This window comes from Leucoraja erinacea, chromosome 5, assembly GCF_028641065.1.
Source record: "Leucoraja erinacea ecotype New England chromosome 5, Leri_hhj_1, whole genome shotgun sequence".
Taxonomy (NCBI): domain Eukaryota; kingdom Metazoa; phylum Chordata; class Chondrichthyes; order Rajiformes; family Rajidae; genus Leucoraja; species Leucoraja erinaceus.
Window position 1 is genome coordinate 99094304 of NC_073381.1, and position 16675 is coordinate 99110978.

A 16675-nucleotide genomic window follows, 5' to 3' on the forward strand; every position below is an offset into this window, starting at 1 on the left:
GGCTAGTCCCCTTCAGTTTTCTTTTCAGCATATAAAAAGCATGAATTGGGTTCAGATAGGGTGATTGACTTGGCCACTCAAGAATTTACGATTTTTTAGCTTTGAAAAAACTCCTTTGTTGCTTTAGCAGTATGTTTGGGATCATTGTCTTGCTGCAGAATGAACCACCGGCCAATGAGTTTTGAGGCATTTGTTTGAACTTGAGCAGATTGGATGTGTCTATACACTTCAGAATCCATTATGCTACTAGCATCAGCAGTTGTATCATCAATGAAGATAAGTGAGCCAGTACCTTCAGCAGCCATACATGCCCAGGCCATAACACCCCCACCACCGTGTTTCACAGATGAGTTGGTATGCTTTGGATCTTGGGCAGTTCCTTCTCTCCTCCATACCTTGCTCTTGCCATCCCTCTGATATAAGTTAATCGTTGTCTCATCTGTCCACAAGACCATTTTCAAGAACTGTGGTTGGTCTTTTAAGTACTTCTGGCAAACTGTAACCTGGCCATCCTATTTTTGCGGCTAACCAGTGGTTTGCATCTTGCAGTGTAGCCTCTGCATTTTGTTCATGGAATCTTCTGCAGACAGTGGTCAGTGACAAATCCACACCTGACTCCTGAAGAGTGTTTCTGATCTGTCGGACAGGTGTTTGGGGGATTTTTCTTTAATACAGAGAGAATTCTTCTGTCGGCAGCTGTGGAGGTCTTCCTTGGCCTGCCATTCCCTTTGTGATTAGTAAGCTCACCAGTGCTCTCTTTCTTCTTAATGATGTTCCAAACAAATTGATTTTGGTAAGCCTAAGGTTTGCCTGCTGTCTCTAACAGTTTTATTCTTGTTTCTCATTCTCATAATGGCTTCTGGGTATCACAACAGCAGCCTGCTCGTAGCGATCCCTGGAAGCAGCGACATGATGCACTCTGACACGTCGGGCGACCATTCTGTCAACATGTTGGACGACGACAGAAGTCAACAGCGAGCTACCTTGTCTGACACACGAGCGAACGATAATGGCTTTTTTGCAGGTAAGTAACAAAATATTCAATTGATGATTATAGAGAGAAAGGTGCTTTTTGGAAAGGCCTTGAGCCATATATTGCAATTTAGCATTTCCCTCTGACTGGTTAAGTGGAATTACATTTCCCCCTGGCAAAATGGTTTATTTGCATTCTAGGCATCAATTTAAGTATCCATCCCACATGCTGTACACCGGGTGTTGCTGGGTAGCGGGGTTCACCACTGGGTGGCGCCGAGATGGCAGCCTCGCCAACAGCCTGTCCGTCCCTTCGACTTTTTTTATTTTTTAGTACGGCTTAAAATATGTTTTAATGTTTCTCGGTATGTTTTATGTGTGGGGTGTGGGGGGGGAATCAGGGTAATCTTTTTTCAGTTACTTATCTCGGCGGAGATGCGGTCTTTCTCTGTGTCGCGTGTCTGTCCCTTCCTGTGCCTAACAACTTGGATTGGTGCAGCCTTTCCTGGAGACCGGCCCGGAGCTTCTAGCCGTGGGCACGGCACAGACTTACCATCGTGGAGCGGCGATCCTTTGCTGAGGTTCACTGTGGAAGTGCTCCGACTGCAGGGCCCGTGGACTTTAACATCGCGAAGCTGCATTCTCCGGTGGGAAGAGGCCGACTCGAGACCCACGGAGTGTTCCGAACTGTCCCGGTGTCGGAGTTTCCATCATCCCGACGCGAGGGCTTGGGCATCAGGCCGTCAGCAGCTGCCGACTGCAGTGGGTTCAAAAGCCCCGACCACCACGAGTGAACTAGGGGGAGGATGACTGAACTTTATTGCCTTCCATCACAGTGAGGAATGTGGATTCCACTGTGGTGAATGTTTATGTTAAATTTTGTGTAATGTATTCGTTTTAATTGTATAGCTGTATGGTAACTCAAATATCATTGTACCTTAACTGGTGCATGTGACAATAAATGTGAACTTGAACTTGAAGTTAATAAGTAGGCTAATTTTGGTAGGTCGGCGATGTTGTAGACCCAGCATTTCATGCGACTTTTGAGCTTTCCAGTGGGTTTTCTGAATTCAATAGTAAACTGTCACCAGAAACATAGAAACTAAGAAAATAGGTGCAGGAGTAGGCCATTTTGCCCTTCGAGCCTGCACCGCCATTCAATATGATCATGGCTGATCATCCAACTCAGTATCCTGTACCTGCCTTCTCTCCATATTCCCTGATCCCTTTAGCCACAAGGGCCACATCTAACTCCCTCTTAAATTTGCCAATGAACTGGCCTCAACTACCTTCTGTGGCAGAGAATTCCACAGATTCACGACTCTCTGTGTAAAAAATGATTTTCTCATCTCGGTCCTAAAAGACTTCCCTGTGACCCCTTGTTGTGGATTTCCTCAACATCTGGAATAATCTTCCTGCATCTAGCCTGTCCGACCCCTTAAGAATTTTGTAAGTTTCTATAAGATCTCCCCTCAATCTAATAAATTCTAGCGAGTACAAGCCAAGTCTATCCAGTCTTTCTTCATATGAAAGTCCTGCCATCCCAGGTATCAGTCTGATCCATCTCTGTACTCCCTCTATGGCAAGAATGTCTTTCCTCAGATTAGGAGACCAAAACTGTACGCAATACTCCAGGTATGGTCTCACCAAGACCCTGTACAACTGCAGTAGAACCTCCCTGCTCTTATACTCAAATCCTTTTGCTATGAATGCTAACATAGACTTGGAGGACAGAACCAGTGCAAGTAAATAAGTGTTTGAATGTGGCAGAATCACATGATGGACAAATGATCACTATCACACTGCATGTTCCTGATGGTCTGCAGTGTGTTCAGCATCAGTATGAAATTGGTGTTTAAATGGGAGTCACCTTGCTGGAATGTTTAAGAAATAACTGCAGATGCTGGTAAAATCGAAGGTAGACACAAAACGCTGGAGAAACTCAGAGGGTGAGCCAGCATCTATGGAGAGAAGGAATTGGCGACATTTCAGGTCAAGACCCTTCTTCAGACTGATGTTAGGGGAGGGGGCAGGACAAAGAAAGGCAGTAAGACTAGTGGGAAAACTGGGAAGGGTGGAGAGAGAAAGCAAGTGTTACCTGAAGTTAGAGAAGTCAATCTTCTTACCGCTGGGGTGTTAATTACCCAAGCAAAATATGAGGTGCTGTTCCTGCAATCTGCCCTGGGCCTCACTCTGACAATGGAGGAGGCCCAGGTCTGAACGGTCAGATTGGGATTGGGAGGGGGAGTTGAAGTGCTGGGCCACCGGGAGAACTTGCACTTGGTTTCACCGATGTAGAGAAGTTGAAACCTGGAACAGCGGATGCAGTAGATGAGGTTGGAGGAGGTGCCACCTTGCTGGAATGCTTGACTGTAATCTAACAGGATAATATTCTTAGAACAGGCCTGACTCATTAAATTGTTCATGTAGGAGCGGCACAAAAAAGGAACAGACAAAATTGCTCTTAAAATTCCAAGGAGTTAAGTGAAACGTGGAAGGATTCTTGCTAAGATTGAAAATAAAAGGCTCTGGAAGTAATCTTGGCCCCGTCTCACATTGAGATTAAGCACTGAGGCCCAATTGTCTTGTGGTATGTTTTGTATCATGTTTTGTTCAGATTGATGTTATTGTTTTAAACGTTATGCACGTGTTTAATTTTACAAATTCCCACTTTGAGAAACATTTCTTCCATCTGCACACTGGCAGTTACAGCTATGATGTCACAATGGGATCCAAATCCTTGCTGGCTCTCCATGCGACAATGTTGCAATCACAGAACACTGAGTCCTGCCAGTAAGTTTACAATGTTTAAAAACAGGGAGGCTGAAGAGGAGGGGACACAAAAAAAAGCTGGAGAAACTCAGCGGGTGCAGCAGCATCTATGGAGCGAAGGAAATAGGCAACGTTTGGGGACGAAACCCTTCTTCAGACGTCTGAAGAAGTGTTTCGGCCCGAAACGTTGCCTATTTCCTTCGCTCCATAGATGCTGCTGCACCCGCTGAGTTTCTCCAGCTTTTTTTTATGTACCTTCGATTCTCCAGCATCTGCAGTTCCTTCTTAAACACTGAAGAGGAGGGGGATGAAGTGCTGGTGGATAAGGGGAAATAAGCTGCCCCTGCGCAGTTGGGGTGAGTTGTGGGATATTGCGTTGGGGGAACGGGTAAGTGGTGGAATATTGTGTTGAGGGAACGGGTTGCGTTGGGGGCCAGCCCAACAGGTCCCACTTGGTCTAGTAACAAGCTAAAAGTTTCTTACAGCAGAGATAAGCAATGTTCATCATTGAAGGCTGAAATGGCTTCAGTGAGTGTTGGTGAATAGCCTGAAACAAAATGTAACATTGTTTGCTATCAAAAAAGTATGTTGTGCAGTGTGTGTATAATAATTGCCCTTTTCTTCTGCAACATTGGTAACAGCTGTTAGAAAAAGATGACAGTGTTCACTCTGATCTGATCACAATTGAATCAATGGATCTATTTTGTACAGCTAATCCATTATTTGTCAGACATACCTTGCAGTACAAATCGTCAGTCTCTTCATAAAAGCAAAAGTGGGCATGTTGCTATAGAAACTCCCCAGCGGAAAGACCCTTGTAGGAAAGGAAACATTTCCTAATCTAATCAAATCCATTAAACAAATAAAATACAACAGTGGCCAAACGATATTGCCAAGTGCAGGAACTATCTTTGAAGTAGTGGGGAGGTGTCCGACTGCCCTACGGCTACAGATATGCATGGAGGCGAGAATAATTTCTTATCATTTCTGGAGATGGTTGGCATTTTCTTTCATTATTGATAGCACAACATGAATTCTGAAGAATTAGGAAGAACACAGTAAGGTCAGGAAAAACTTGCTTTATTTGTTAAGTAAGGCACAAATAGAAACATAGAAAATAGGTGCAGGAGGAAGCCATTCGGCATTTCGGACCAGCACCGCCATTCATTGTGATCATGGCTGATCGTCCCCTATCAATAACCCGTGCCTGCCTTCTCCCCATATCCCTTGACTCCACTAGCCCCTGGAGCTCTATCTAACTCTCTCTTAAATCCACCCAGTGACTTGGCCTTCACTGCCCTCTGTGGCAGGGAATTCCATAAATTCACAACTCTCTAGGTGAAAACGTTTTTTCTCACCTCAGTCTTAAATGGCCTCCCCTTTATTCTAAGACTGTCGCCCCAGGTTCTGGGACTCGCCCCATATTGGGAACATTTTTCCTGCATCTAACTTGTCCAGTTCTTTTATATGTTTCTATAAGATCCGCCCTCATCCTTCTAAACTCCAGTGAATGCAAGCCTAGTCTTTTCAATCTTAATGACAGTCCCGCCATCCCAGGGATCAATCTTGTGAACCTACGCTGCACTGCCTCAATCATAAGAATGTCCTTCCTCAAATTAGGAGACCAAAACTGTAACAATACTCCAGATGTGGTCTCACCAGAGCCCTATGCAACTGCAGAAGAATCTCTTTACTCCTATACTGAAATCCTCTTGTTATGAAGACCAACATTCCATTAGCTTTCTTCACTGCCTGCTGTACCTGTAAGCCAACTTTCAGTGACCGGTGTACAAGGACACCCAGGTCTCGCTGCACCTCCCCCTTACCTAACCTAAACCCATTGAGATGATAATCTGCCCCCTTGCTTTTGCCGCCAAAGTGGATAACCTCACATTTATCTATATTATACTGCATCTGCCACGCATCTGCGCACTCACTCAACCTGTCAATGCATCAAGGCTTTCTTTAAAATAAAACAGTTTAAATGCATTGAAGTTTTTGGGCCAGTGGCAGCCAGCTGGTATTGTGATCAGTTGGCTGTGAGCAGCTTGGCTCCTTTTACATTTTCCCTTGGGTACAGTGTGAATGAGAAGATGCTGGTACTGCGGATTGTCTGCTCCTCGACAAGGCCGAGGAGATCTTATATTAGGAACACTTCTCCATCCGTTTCCCACCACGGATGGCTGACCTGCTGAGTTCTTCCCCACTTTGGAGAGGAATGGACATGCGATGTGTCGGGTCTGGACCCTTCTTTGGACTGATGGGAGTCGGGGGAGAAAGCTGAAAAAAAGATGGGGTCGAGACAGACTCCAGGACTTGATTCGGAAGGGAGGGGGGGGGGGGGGGGGGGGGGGGGAGTCTCCTTAATTTGGAGAATTCAATGTTCATGCCATTGGGTTGTAAGCTATAAGGTGCTGTTTCCCCAGTTTGCGTGTCGCCTCACTCTGGTGGTGGAGGAGGCCCAGGACAGAATGATCAGTGTGGGAGTGGGAAGGGGAGATAAAATGGTTGGCAACCGAGAGATTCAGCAGGCCTTGGCGGACCAAGCACAAGTGTAGGATGAAATGCACGCCTAGTCTAGATACAAGGAACAGCAGATGGTGGCTTACAAAAACTGACACAATTTCCTGAAGTTTGACAAAAATGCTGGAGAAAAACAGCGGGTGAGGCAACTATGGAAGGAAGGAATAGATGACGTTTTGGGTCGAGACCCTTCTTCAGACTGATGTGGGGGTGAGGGGGGGGCGGGAAGAAGAAAGGAAGAAGTGGAGACAGTACGCTGTGGGAAAGCTGGGGAAGGGAAAGAGGGAGAAAGCAAGGACTACCTGAAATTGGAGAAGACAATGTTCATACCGCTGGGCTGTAAACTACCCAAGCAAAATATGAGATGCTGCCTCTCTAATTTGTGGTGGGACTCACTCTGGCCATAGAGGAGGCCCAGGACAGAAAGGTCGGATTCAGAATGGGAGGGGGAGTTGGAAGTTCTGAGCCACCGGGAGATTGGGTTGGTTAATGCGAACTGAGTGGAGGTGTTGAGCAAAGCGATCGCCAAGCCTGCACTTGGTCTCACCGATGTAGAGCAGTTGACACCTAGAACAGCGGATGCAATAGATGAGGTTGGAGGAGGTGCAGGTGAACCTCTGCCACACCTGGAAAGACTGGTTGGGTCCTTGGACGGAGTCAAGGGGAGAGGTAAAGCGACAAGTGTAACATTTCCTGCAGTTGCAGGGGAAAGTACCAGAGGAGGGGATGGGTTGGGTGGGAAGAGACGAATTGATTAGGGACTTACGGAGGGAGCGGTCTCTGTGGAAAGCCGAAAGGGGAGGAGATGGAAAGATGTGGCAAGTGGTGGGATCCCGTTGGAGGGGGCAAAAATGACGGAGGATTATTTGTTGTATGTGACGGCTGGTAGGGTGGAAGGTGAGGACACGGGGGACTCTGCCCTTGTTACAAGTGGGGGGATGGGGAGTGAGAGCAGAGTCACGGGTATAGAAGAGACCCGGGTGATTGCCTCATCTATAGTCGAAGAGGGGAACCCCCGTTCCCTAAAGAATGAGGAGATCTCCGATGCCATGGTTTGGAACACCTCATCCTGGGTGCAGATGCGGCATAGCTGGAGGAATTGGGAGTAGAGTCCTTACAGGAAGCAGGGTGGGAAGAAGTGTAGTCTAGATAGCCATGGGAGTCAGTGGGTTTCGAGTAGATGTTGGTCAGTAGTCTGTTACCTGCTATGGAGATAGTGAGGTCGAGAAATGGTATGGAGATGTTGAAAATGGTCCAGGTGAATTTGAGTGCCGGATGGAAGTTAGTGATGAAATTGATGAAGTCAGTGAGTTCTGCATGGGTGCAATAGGTAGCACCAATACAGTTGTCAATGTTGCAATGTAGCAATCTCCTGTAGTAACTTGCACCTCTGGAGAGCATGGACGGGCAACATTCTAGGTCAGGACCCTTCTTCAAACTGACGGGGAGAAAGTTGGAAAGGAGAGGTGGGAGTGGTCGCCTTAGATTCCCTTCCCTCTACAGATGCGGCCTGACCCACTGAGTTCCTCCACCGCTTTAGAGGGAATGGACAGAAAACATTTTGAATCATAGACATAGAAACATGGAAAATAGGTGCAGGAGTAGGCCATTCGGCCCTTCGAGCCTGCATCCCCATTCAAAATGATCATGGCTGATCATCCAACTCAGTGTCCTGTACCTGCCTTCTCTCCATACCCCCTGATCCCTTTAGCTACAAGGGCCACATCTAACTCCCTCGTAAATATAGCCAATGAACTGGCCTCAACTACCTTCTGTGGCAGAGAGTTCTAGAAATTCACCGTGTGAATTTTTTTTTCTCATCTCGGTCCTAAAAGATTTCCCCCTTATCCTTAAACTGTGACCCCTTGTTCTGGACTTCACCAACATCGGGAACATCTTCCTGCATCTAGCCTGTTGAACCCTTTAAGAATGTTGTACGTTTCTATAAGATCCCCCCTCAATCTTCTAAATTTTAGCGAATACAAGCCGAGTCCATCCAGCCTTTCTTCATATTAAAGTCCTGACATCCCAGGAATCAGTCTGGAGAACCTTCTCTGTACTCCCTCTGTAGAATGTCCTTCCTCAGATTAGGAGACCAAAACTGTACGCAATACTCCAGGTGCGGTCTCACCAAGATCCTGTACAACTGCAGTAGAACCTCCCTGCTCCTATACTCAAATCCTTTTGCTATGAATGCTAACATACCATTCGCTTTCTTCACTGCCTGCAGCACCTGCATGCCATTTTTAGTCAGGACCCTTCTTCAGACTGATTGGAGAGGGTGGGCGGAGGAAGCTGGAAAAGAGAGATGGGGGGTGGATAAAGCCTGGCAAGTGATAGGTGGACACAAATTGCTGGAGTAACTCAGTGGGACAGGCAGCATCTCTAGAGAGAAGGAATGGGTGATGTTTCAGGTTGAGACCCTTCTTCAGAAGTGATAGGTGGATATAGGTGAGGGAGACACAAGAAACTGCACATGCTGGAATCTTGCATTGAACACAATTTAGTTAGATGCACAGAATCTCTTGCCCAGAGTTGGGGAATAGAGGACCAGAGGACATAGGTTTAAAGTGAAGGGGAAAAGATTTAATAGGAATCTGAGGGGTAACTTTTCCACACAGAGGATGGTGGGTGTATGCAACAAGCTGCTGGAGGAGGTAGTTGAGGCAGAGACTATCCCAACGTTTAAGAAACAGTTAGACAGGTACATGGATAGGACAAATTTAGAGGGATATGGACGCAGGCAGGTGGGACTAGTGTAGCTGGGACATGTTAATTGGTGTGGGGAAGTTTGACAGAAGGGCCAGTTTCCACACTGCATCACTCTATGACTTACACAAAGTGCAAGCGACTGTGGAGTAACTCAGCAGGTCAGGCAGCATCCGTGGAGAACATGGATAGGTGACGTTTCACAGAGTGCTGGAGTAACTCAGCGGGTCAGGCAGCATCCGTGGAGAACATGGATAGGTGACGTTTCACAGAGTGCTGGAGTAACTCAGCGGGTCAGGCAGCATCTGTGGAGAACATGGTTTGGTGACATTTCCGGTCGGGACCCTTCTTCAGACTGACACGATGTTAACAGATCAGGTGGTGATCGGCAGCTGATTGGAGTAAGTGACAGAGGGCGAGAGAAAATAAAGGGATAAAAGGGTGTGAGACGAGGAAAGAGGAATATATATGTGCAGCTTTAAGGGACATTGGTCAGGTAGCATTTGGAGTATTGCATACAGTTCTGGTCACTCCATTACAGGGCTGATGTGGAGGCTTTGGGGAAGGTGCAGAGATGGTTAAACAGTATGGTTTGTTGGTTGAGGTGCTGGTTTACGAAAAAAGGACACAAAATGCTGGAGTAACTCAGCGGACAGGCAGCATCTCTGGAGAGAAGGAATGGGGGACGTTTCGTGTTGAGACTGAAGAAGGATCTCGACCCGAGACGTTACCCATTCCTTTCAGCATTTTGTGTTGACATAAACAGCGCCAATCCACGTCACGGTGTGCCAGCAGGCTGGAGGGGTGTTGGCCGGTGTGGACTCACCAGTGCTCCAGCAGGTGGTCAAGGCAGTGGGAGCATCTGCTCGCCGACGTGGGCCCGCCGGTGCTGCCGCAACCCCCGCGAGCTGTCAAACGCCTCACTGCAGTACGGGCAGTCGTAGGGCTGGCCACTGGTGTGCATGTGCTGGTGGGATAGGTTGTGGGAGGCCACGGCACAGCGCTCACCGCACACCGGGCTTGGGAAGGGACGGTCGCCAGTGTGCACCCGCTGATGGGACAACAGCTTGGTGGAGTGGGTGAAGCCCTTGCCGCACTGGGTGCAGGTGAAAGGGCGCTCGCCGGTGTGGGTGCGCTGGTGCTCCAGCAGCCTGGATGAGCGGGTGAAACCCTTGCCACAGTCGCTGCAGGTGTAAGGCCGTTCGCCGGTGTGCAGACGCCTGTGCACCTTCAGGTCCGTGGACGTCTTGAAGCCTTTTCCGCAGTCGGAGCAGGTGAAGGGCCGCTCACTGCTGTGCACCCGCCGGTGATGCAGCAACCCGGATAACTGGGCAAAGCTCTTGCCACAGGTGGAGCAGCCATAGGGCTTCTCGCCCGTGTGCACCCGCCAGTGGTCCTTCAGGTGATTTGTCGTCTTGAAGCTCTTGCCGCAGGTGGAGCAGCCAAAGGGCTTCTCGCTCGTGTGAACTCGCCGGTGGGCCTTCAGGTCATTTGTTGTCTTGAAACTCTTGCCGCAGTCGGAGCAGCCAAAGGGCTTCTCGCCGGAATGCACGCGGTTGTGCCGATGCAGGGCCTCGTAGCGGGTGAATTTCTTGCCACATTCCGAGCAGTCGAAGGGGCGTTCTCCCGTGTGCACCCGTCGGTGGGTCTCCAGCTGGCTTGGCTTCTGCCAGGCTTTGCCACACACATCACACTCATAATGCTTCACCTTGTTGTACCCCATTATGTGGTCCTCCACCGAAGCTCAGCCCCTCGAAGCTCAGCCCACACACTGAGCAGATGGGGGGGGGGGACTCACCGACCCCGTCTCTCCGTCCACAGCAACAGCTCCTAAACCCTGCAGGAATGGAGCACAGAGGGTCAACAAGCTGGCAAACAGGACATTACTAGCGCATATTAGGTGCGTTCTTGGCGGAGGAAACCGTTATATAATTCTGGGCAGCACAGTGGCACAGCAGTACAGCTGCTGCCTCTCCGCCAGAGACCTGGGTTCAATCCTGACGACTGGTGCTGTCTGTGCGGAGTCTGTACGTTCTCCCCTTGACCTGCGTGGGTTTTTACTCTGGGTGCTCCGGTTTCCTCCAACCTGGGACTGCAGCTATTTACAATATACATCAATGATTTAGACATATTCCCGATGTTGGGGGAGTCCAGAACTAGGGGCCACAATTTAAGAATAAGGGGTAGGTCATTTAGAATGGAGATGAGGAAAAGGATGTTCACATAGAGAATTGTGAGCCTCTGCCTCAGAGGGCGGTGGAGGCCGGTTCTCTTTATACTTTAAAGAGAGAGCTAGCTAGGGCTCTTGAAGACAGCAGAGTCAGGGGATATGGTGAGGAGGCAGGAACGGGGTACTACATATTTTAGGGTCTTTTTAAGTTTTAGAGATACAGTATGGAAACAGGCCCTTTGGCTCACCGGGTCCGCGCCGACCAGCGATTCCCGCACATTAACACATTAACACTATCCTACACCCACTAGGGACAATTTTATTGTAACATTTACACCAAGCCAATTAACCTACAAACCCGTAGTCTTTGGAGTGTGGGAGGAAATCCGAAGATCTCTGAGTAAACCTACACAGATCACGGGGAAAACGTACAAACTCCGTGCCCGTAGTTAGGATGGAACCCGGGGCTCCGGCTCAGCATGCAACCTTGACCGTATGGATGATTAGCCATGATCACAGTGAATGCTGGTTCGTAGGGCCGAATGGCCTACTCCTGCACTTATTGTCAACGCGGCTCCCGGATAGGTGGTGTCCCCAGGTCGGTGCGGACCCCCCCACACCCCCTCTAACTGCACCTCACATCCCCCCACTCCCCCCCCCCCCCACCTTCCCCCCGCGCTTCCCCTCCACCTCCCTTTCAAACACTAGTAATGTTCACGTGTTAGTAATGACCTGCTTGCCAATTTCTTGACCCTCCGTGTCCCCTCCTGCAGGGTTTAGGAGCCGTTGCTGAGGACGGAGAGACCGTCCCTTCTCCAGCCCAAGGTGTGGATAGCGCTTTGCCATGGTATCCCGCGCCCTGTCTCACCAGCGCGTGCACACCAGTAGCCAGCACTACGACTGCCCATGCTGCGGTGAGGTGTTTTGACAGCTCGTGGGGGTTGCAGCATTACTGGCGGGCCCATACCGGCGAGTGGCTGCTCCCACTGCGGCAAGCGTTTCAAGAACGCACGGGGGCATCAGCGGATTCAGACCGGAGAGAGACCCTAGGTGTGCGCTGAGTGTGGCAAGGATTTCACCCGCAGTACCATCTAACAGTCGATAGCGCAGTCAAATGGTGCGCAGACAACAACCTCCAGCTTAATACTTCAAAAACCTTAGAAATCATCATAGATTTCAGACGCAATCAAAACCACAAACCCCCGGTCCATGTCAACTCTCACCCCATAACCTCCACAAACTCATTTAAGTTTCTAGGCACCTATATCTCCAATAACCTAAAATGGCACATAAATGCAGACCACGTCATCAAGAAAGGTCAAAAACGCCTATATTTCCTCAGACAGCTCAAAAAGTTCAGAGTCCATAAACACCTCCTGGTCCGTTTCTATCAATCAATCATTGAAAGCATCATCACCTCCTCAATCACAGTCTGGTACGGTAACACCGATAGTCACTCACTACATAGAATACAGCGCATTGTTTCCAAGGCCTCCAGGATCATCAACTCCCCCCTCCCCTCAATCCATTCCATTTATCTTCAACGTACCTCAAAACGGGCAAAAAAGATCATCTCGGACCACTCCCATCCAGCAAATCACCTTTTTCAGTCTCTACCTTCAGGGAGGCGCTTCAGGTCACTTGCTACTAAAACCACCCGCTTTAAAAACAGTTTCTTCCCCTCAGCAATAAGAACTCTTAATTCCGTCCAATAATCAGACAATAACATGATTTCTGATGTATACAGTGTCTTGTCTATGGTCTTTGTTTGTTCTTTAGCATTATGTAATGTTGGTGAGATGTGTGATTTATGTGGTATGGATGCACTTTATTACGGTGATCTGTGTTATTAGTGGTATGTAACTAAAGCAGTGTACCATCATGTACCGAACCCAAATACCACCAACCCTGGTTGCGTGGCAAATAAAGATTCTATTCTATTCTATTCTATGTTCAGCCTGTGGCAGCACCGGTGTACCCACAGCGGTTGGGGTTACTCAGCATTTTGTGTCCATTTTTGTAAACCAGCATCTGCAATTCCTTTGTTTTAAACCACTCTGGTCAACCATCTCTGCACCTTCCCCAAAGCCTCCACATCAGTACTGTAATGCAGTGATCAGAACTATATGCAATACTCCAAATGCTACTTGACCAATGTCCCTTAAAGATACACATGTACATTCCTCTCCTTGTCTCGCACTCTCCCCGTTCTCCCTCCCTCTTGTCTCTCCTCCCTAAAGTGCCATAAAGCTGCACATATTCATTCCCTTCTCCTCACCAAACACCCTTTTACCTCATTTTCTCTCGCCTCTGTCACTCATTCCACCTATCTGCCGATCACCCCCTCATCTGTTAACATAGTGTCAGTCTGAAAAAGAGTACAACGTCGAAATGTCACCTATCCATGTTCTCCACAGATGCTGCCTGACCCGCCGAGTTACTCCAGCACTCTGTGAAATGTCACCTATCCATGTTCTCCACATATGGTTTTAGTGTTTTAGTTTAATTTAAACATACAGCATTTAAATAGGCCTTTCCTGTGTGTAGGAAAGAACTGCAGATGCTGGTTTAAACTGAAGATCGACACAAAAAGCTGGAGTAACTCAACAGGTCAGACAGAATCTCTGGACAAAAGGAAAATATTGCGTTTTGGGTTGGGTCTGAAAAAGGTTCTTGCACACCTTTGGAATGTGGAAGGAAACAAGAATTCTCTGGAATCTCTGCCACAGAAGGTAGTTGAGGCCAGTTCATTGGCTATATTTAAGAGGGAGTTAGATGTGGCCCTTGTGGCTAAAGGTATCAGGGGGTATGGAGAGAAGGCAGGAGCTGGATACTGAGTTGGATGACCAGCCATGATCATATTGAATGGCGGTGCAGGCTCGAAGGGCCGAATGGCCTACTCCTGCACCAATTTTCTATGTTTCTATGTAAGAGCACCTGAATAAAACCCATGCGAGCAAAGGGAAAAGGAGCAAACTCCATCCAGCACCCATATTCAGGATCAATTCCGGGTCTCTGGCAATTTTAGGCAGCAACTTAATGGCCAATGTATTATCTCATAGTCTTGAACTGAATTAAAACATACAGTAGCTGTAAATGTCTGAATTATGTCACTCTCCATCCTGATAAAGAACTCATCCATATTATGGGCACTCTTGCCCAAGGGGCCATGCACAACAAGACTGCTAACTAACCCTTCCTCATTACTCAATACCCAGTCTAGAATAGCCTGCTCTCTCGTTGGTTCCTCTCCACGTTGGTTTAGAAAACTAACCCGCATACATTCCAAGAAATCCTCTTCCTAAGCACCCTTGCCAATTTGATTCACCCAATCTATATGTAGATTGAAGTCACCCATTATAACTGTAAAGGAGGACATAGCATCATTTGGAGATTTAAGACTGAAAATGGATAGTTTCTTTTTTTTTTTTAGTAACCAAAGTTATCAATGTATAATTTTTTGTGTTGGAAAATAAAATATAGTGGCACAGCTGGTGGACTTGCTGCCTCAAACGGCAAGAATCTGTGTTCGAACCTGTCCCGGAACTGTCTGTGTTGAATTTGCACATTCTCCCAGCAAGCATGTGGGTTTCTTCCCACACCCCAAAGATGCATTGGCTTTGTAGGTTAACTTGTCTCTGTAAAATTTCCCCTAACGTTTAGGGAGTGGGTGAGGAAAGTGGGATAACAGAACTTGTATGGATGGGGAGACAAAAATGCTGGAGAAACTCAGCAGGTGAGGCAGCATCTATGAAGCAAAGGAAATAGGCGACGTTTTGGGTCGAGACCCTACAAACTGATGTGAGGGTGGAGGGGGTGGGAAGAAGAAAGAAAGAGGTGGAGACAGTGGGCTGAAGGAGAGCTGGCAAGCAGAGGAGAATTGTAGGTCAATTTGCATACCGCTGAGGTGTAAACTGCCAAGCAAAATATGAGGTGCTGCTCCTCCAATTTACGGTGGGCCTCACTGGCCCGGGTCCTTGAATGGAGTCAAGGAGGGAGGTAAAGTGACAAGTATAGCATTCCCTGCAGTTGCAAGGGGAAGTGCCAGGGGGTGGTTTGGGTGGGAAGGGACAAAATTACCAGGGAGTTACGGAAGGAGCGGTCTCTGCGGAAAGCCGACAGGGGAGGAGATGGGAAGATGTGGCCAGTGGTGGGATCCCGTTGGTAGACAAAGCTGGAGAAAATCAGCAGGTGAGGCAGCATCTATGGAGCGAAGGAATAGGCCCTTCTTCAGACTGATGTCAGGGGGGGTGTCGGGAAAAAGAAAGGAAGAGGCGGAGACCGTACGCTGTGGGAGAGCTAGGAATGGGAGGCAAAGGAGGGAGAAAGCAAGGACAATCTGAAATTAGAGGAGCCAATGTTCATACCGCTGGGATGTAAACTACCCAAGCAAAATATGAGGTGCTGTTCCTCCAATTTGCGGTGGGTCCCACTCTGGCCATGGAGGAGGCCCAGGACAGAAAGGTCGGATTCGGAATGGGAGGAGCAGTTGAAGTGCTGAGCCACCGGGAGATCAGGTTGGTTATTGAGAGCTGAGTGTAGGTGTTGTGCGAAGCGATCGCCAAGCCTGAACTTGGTCTCACTGAGGTTGATCATATGCTGAATAATCCAACCAGAATTTTGTTTGGAAGTGGAAAGAAATAATAGAAATTGCATTCATTGCAACGTGTAAAAGGAGATGAGATACTGTATTATAATTTTGCTGCATGTCATCATGGTATATATCATGTCTTGATTGGTGAATATGTTTAGTTTGTGACTTTATTTGCAGCAGAAATAATACGTGAATGCTGCATTGACCATAATTCTGACTGGTAACCACGCACTTTATCCGAGCACATTATCGCACGCGTCATGCAATCCGTCTTAAATGACCACTTAAACTGTCATTTGGCAACCTAAAAAGCTGCCTAGGTTGCCCGGATGGCAAGAGGGAAAAAAAGTTAAGCGAGAGCCCTGCTAACGCGTGAACATTACTAGTGCTTGAAGGGGGGGAAGGGGAAAGGGGAGGGTGGGGAAGAGGTGAGAAAATAATGACGATGTTAAAGGAAACAGGCCATTGTGAGCTGTGGGCGAAATCAAGTTACAGACATTAAAAACCCCGCAAGATTACTTTGAAGCTGGTCTGACGGGTGGGGGAGGGATGGAGAGAGAGGGGATGTCAGGGTTACTTGAAGTTAGAGAAATCAATATTTATACCGCTATCAATAAAAGTGAGGAAAGTTGTTGGATAGTTAATTAAAATCAGCGAATGACATTTCAAAACTCGAACAAAGTTTGACAAGTAGCCAAGTGTCCCGTCCTGAAACATTGCCCATAATCTTTCTCCAGCACTTTGTGCACATCTTTGGCAGACACAGGGAAGTGCAGGTGCTGGTTCAATCACAAAAAGATACAAAGTGCTGGAGGCAGGATCTGTGGAGAACATGGATAGGTAACGTTTCACCGAGTGCTGGAGTAACACAGCTGGTCAGTGACTTCCCTGTTGCATCGAACACCACAGCCCCACCATGGCCGTCCGAAGGGGGG

General features: G+C 48.0%; 1 protein-coding gene across 1 annotated transcript in view; it reads right to left on the minus strand.

Moving 5' to 3' along the window:
* Nucleotides 1–10832, minus strand: part of LOC129697701 (zinc finger protein 850-like) — a 30012-nt gene extending 19180 nt beyond the window's left edge. The window contains exon 1 of the mRNA XM_055636408.1: nucleotides 9823–10832. Within this exon, the coding sequence (XP_055492383.1) occupies nucleotides 9823–10699 (877 nt within the window). The 5' untranslated portion in view covers nucleotides 10700–10832. The remainder of the gene's footprint in view (nucleotides 1–9822) is intronic.
* Between the last annotated feature and the right edge of the window lie 5843 nt (nucleotides 10833–16675).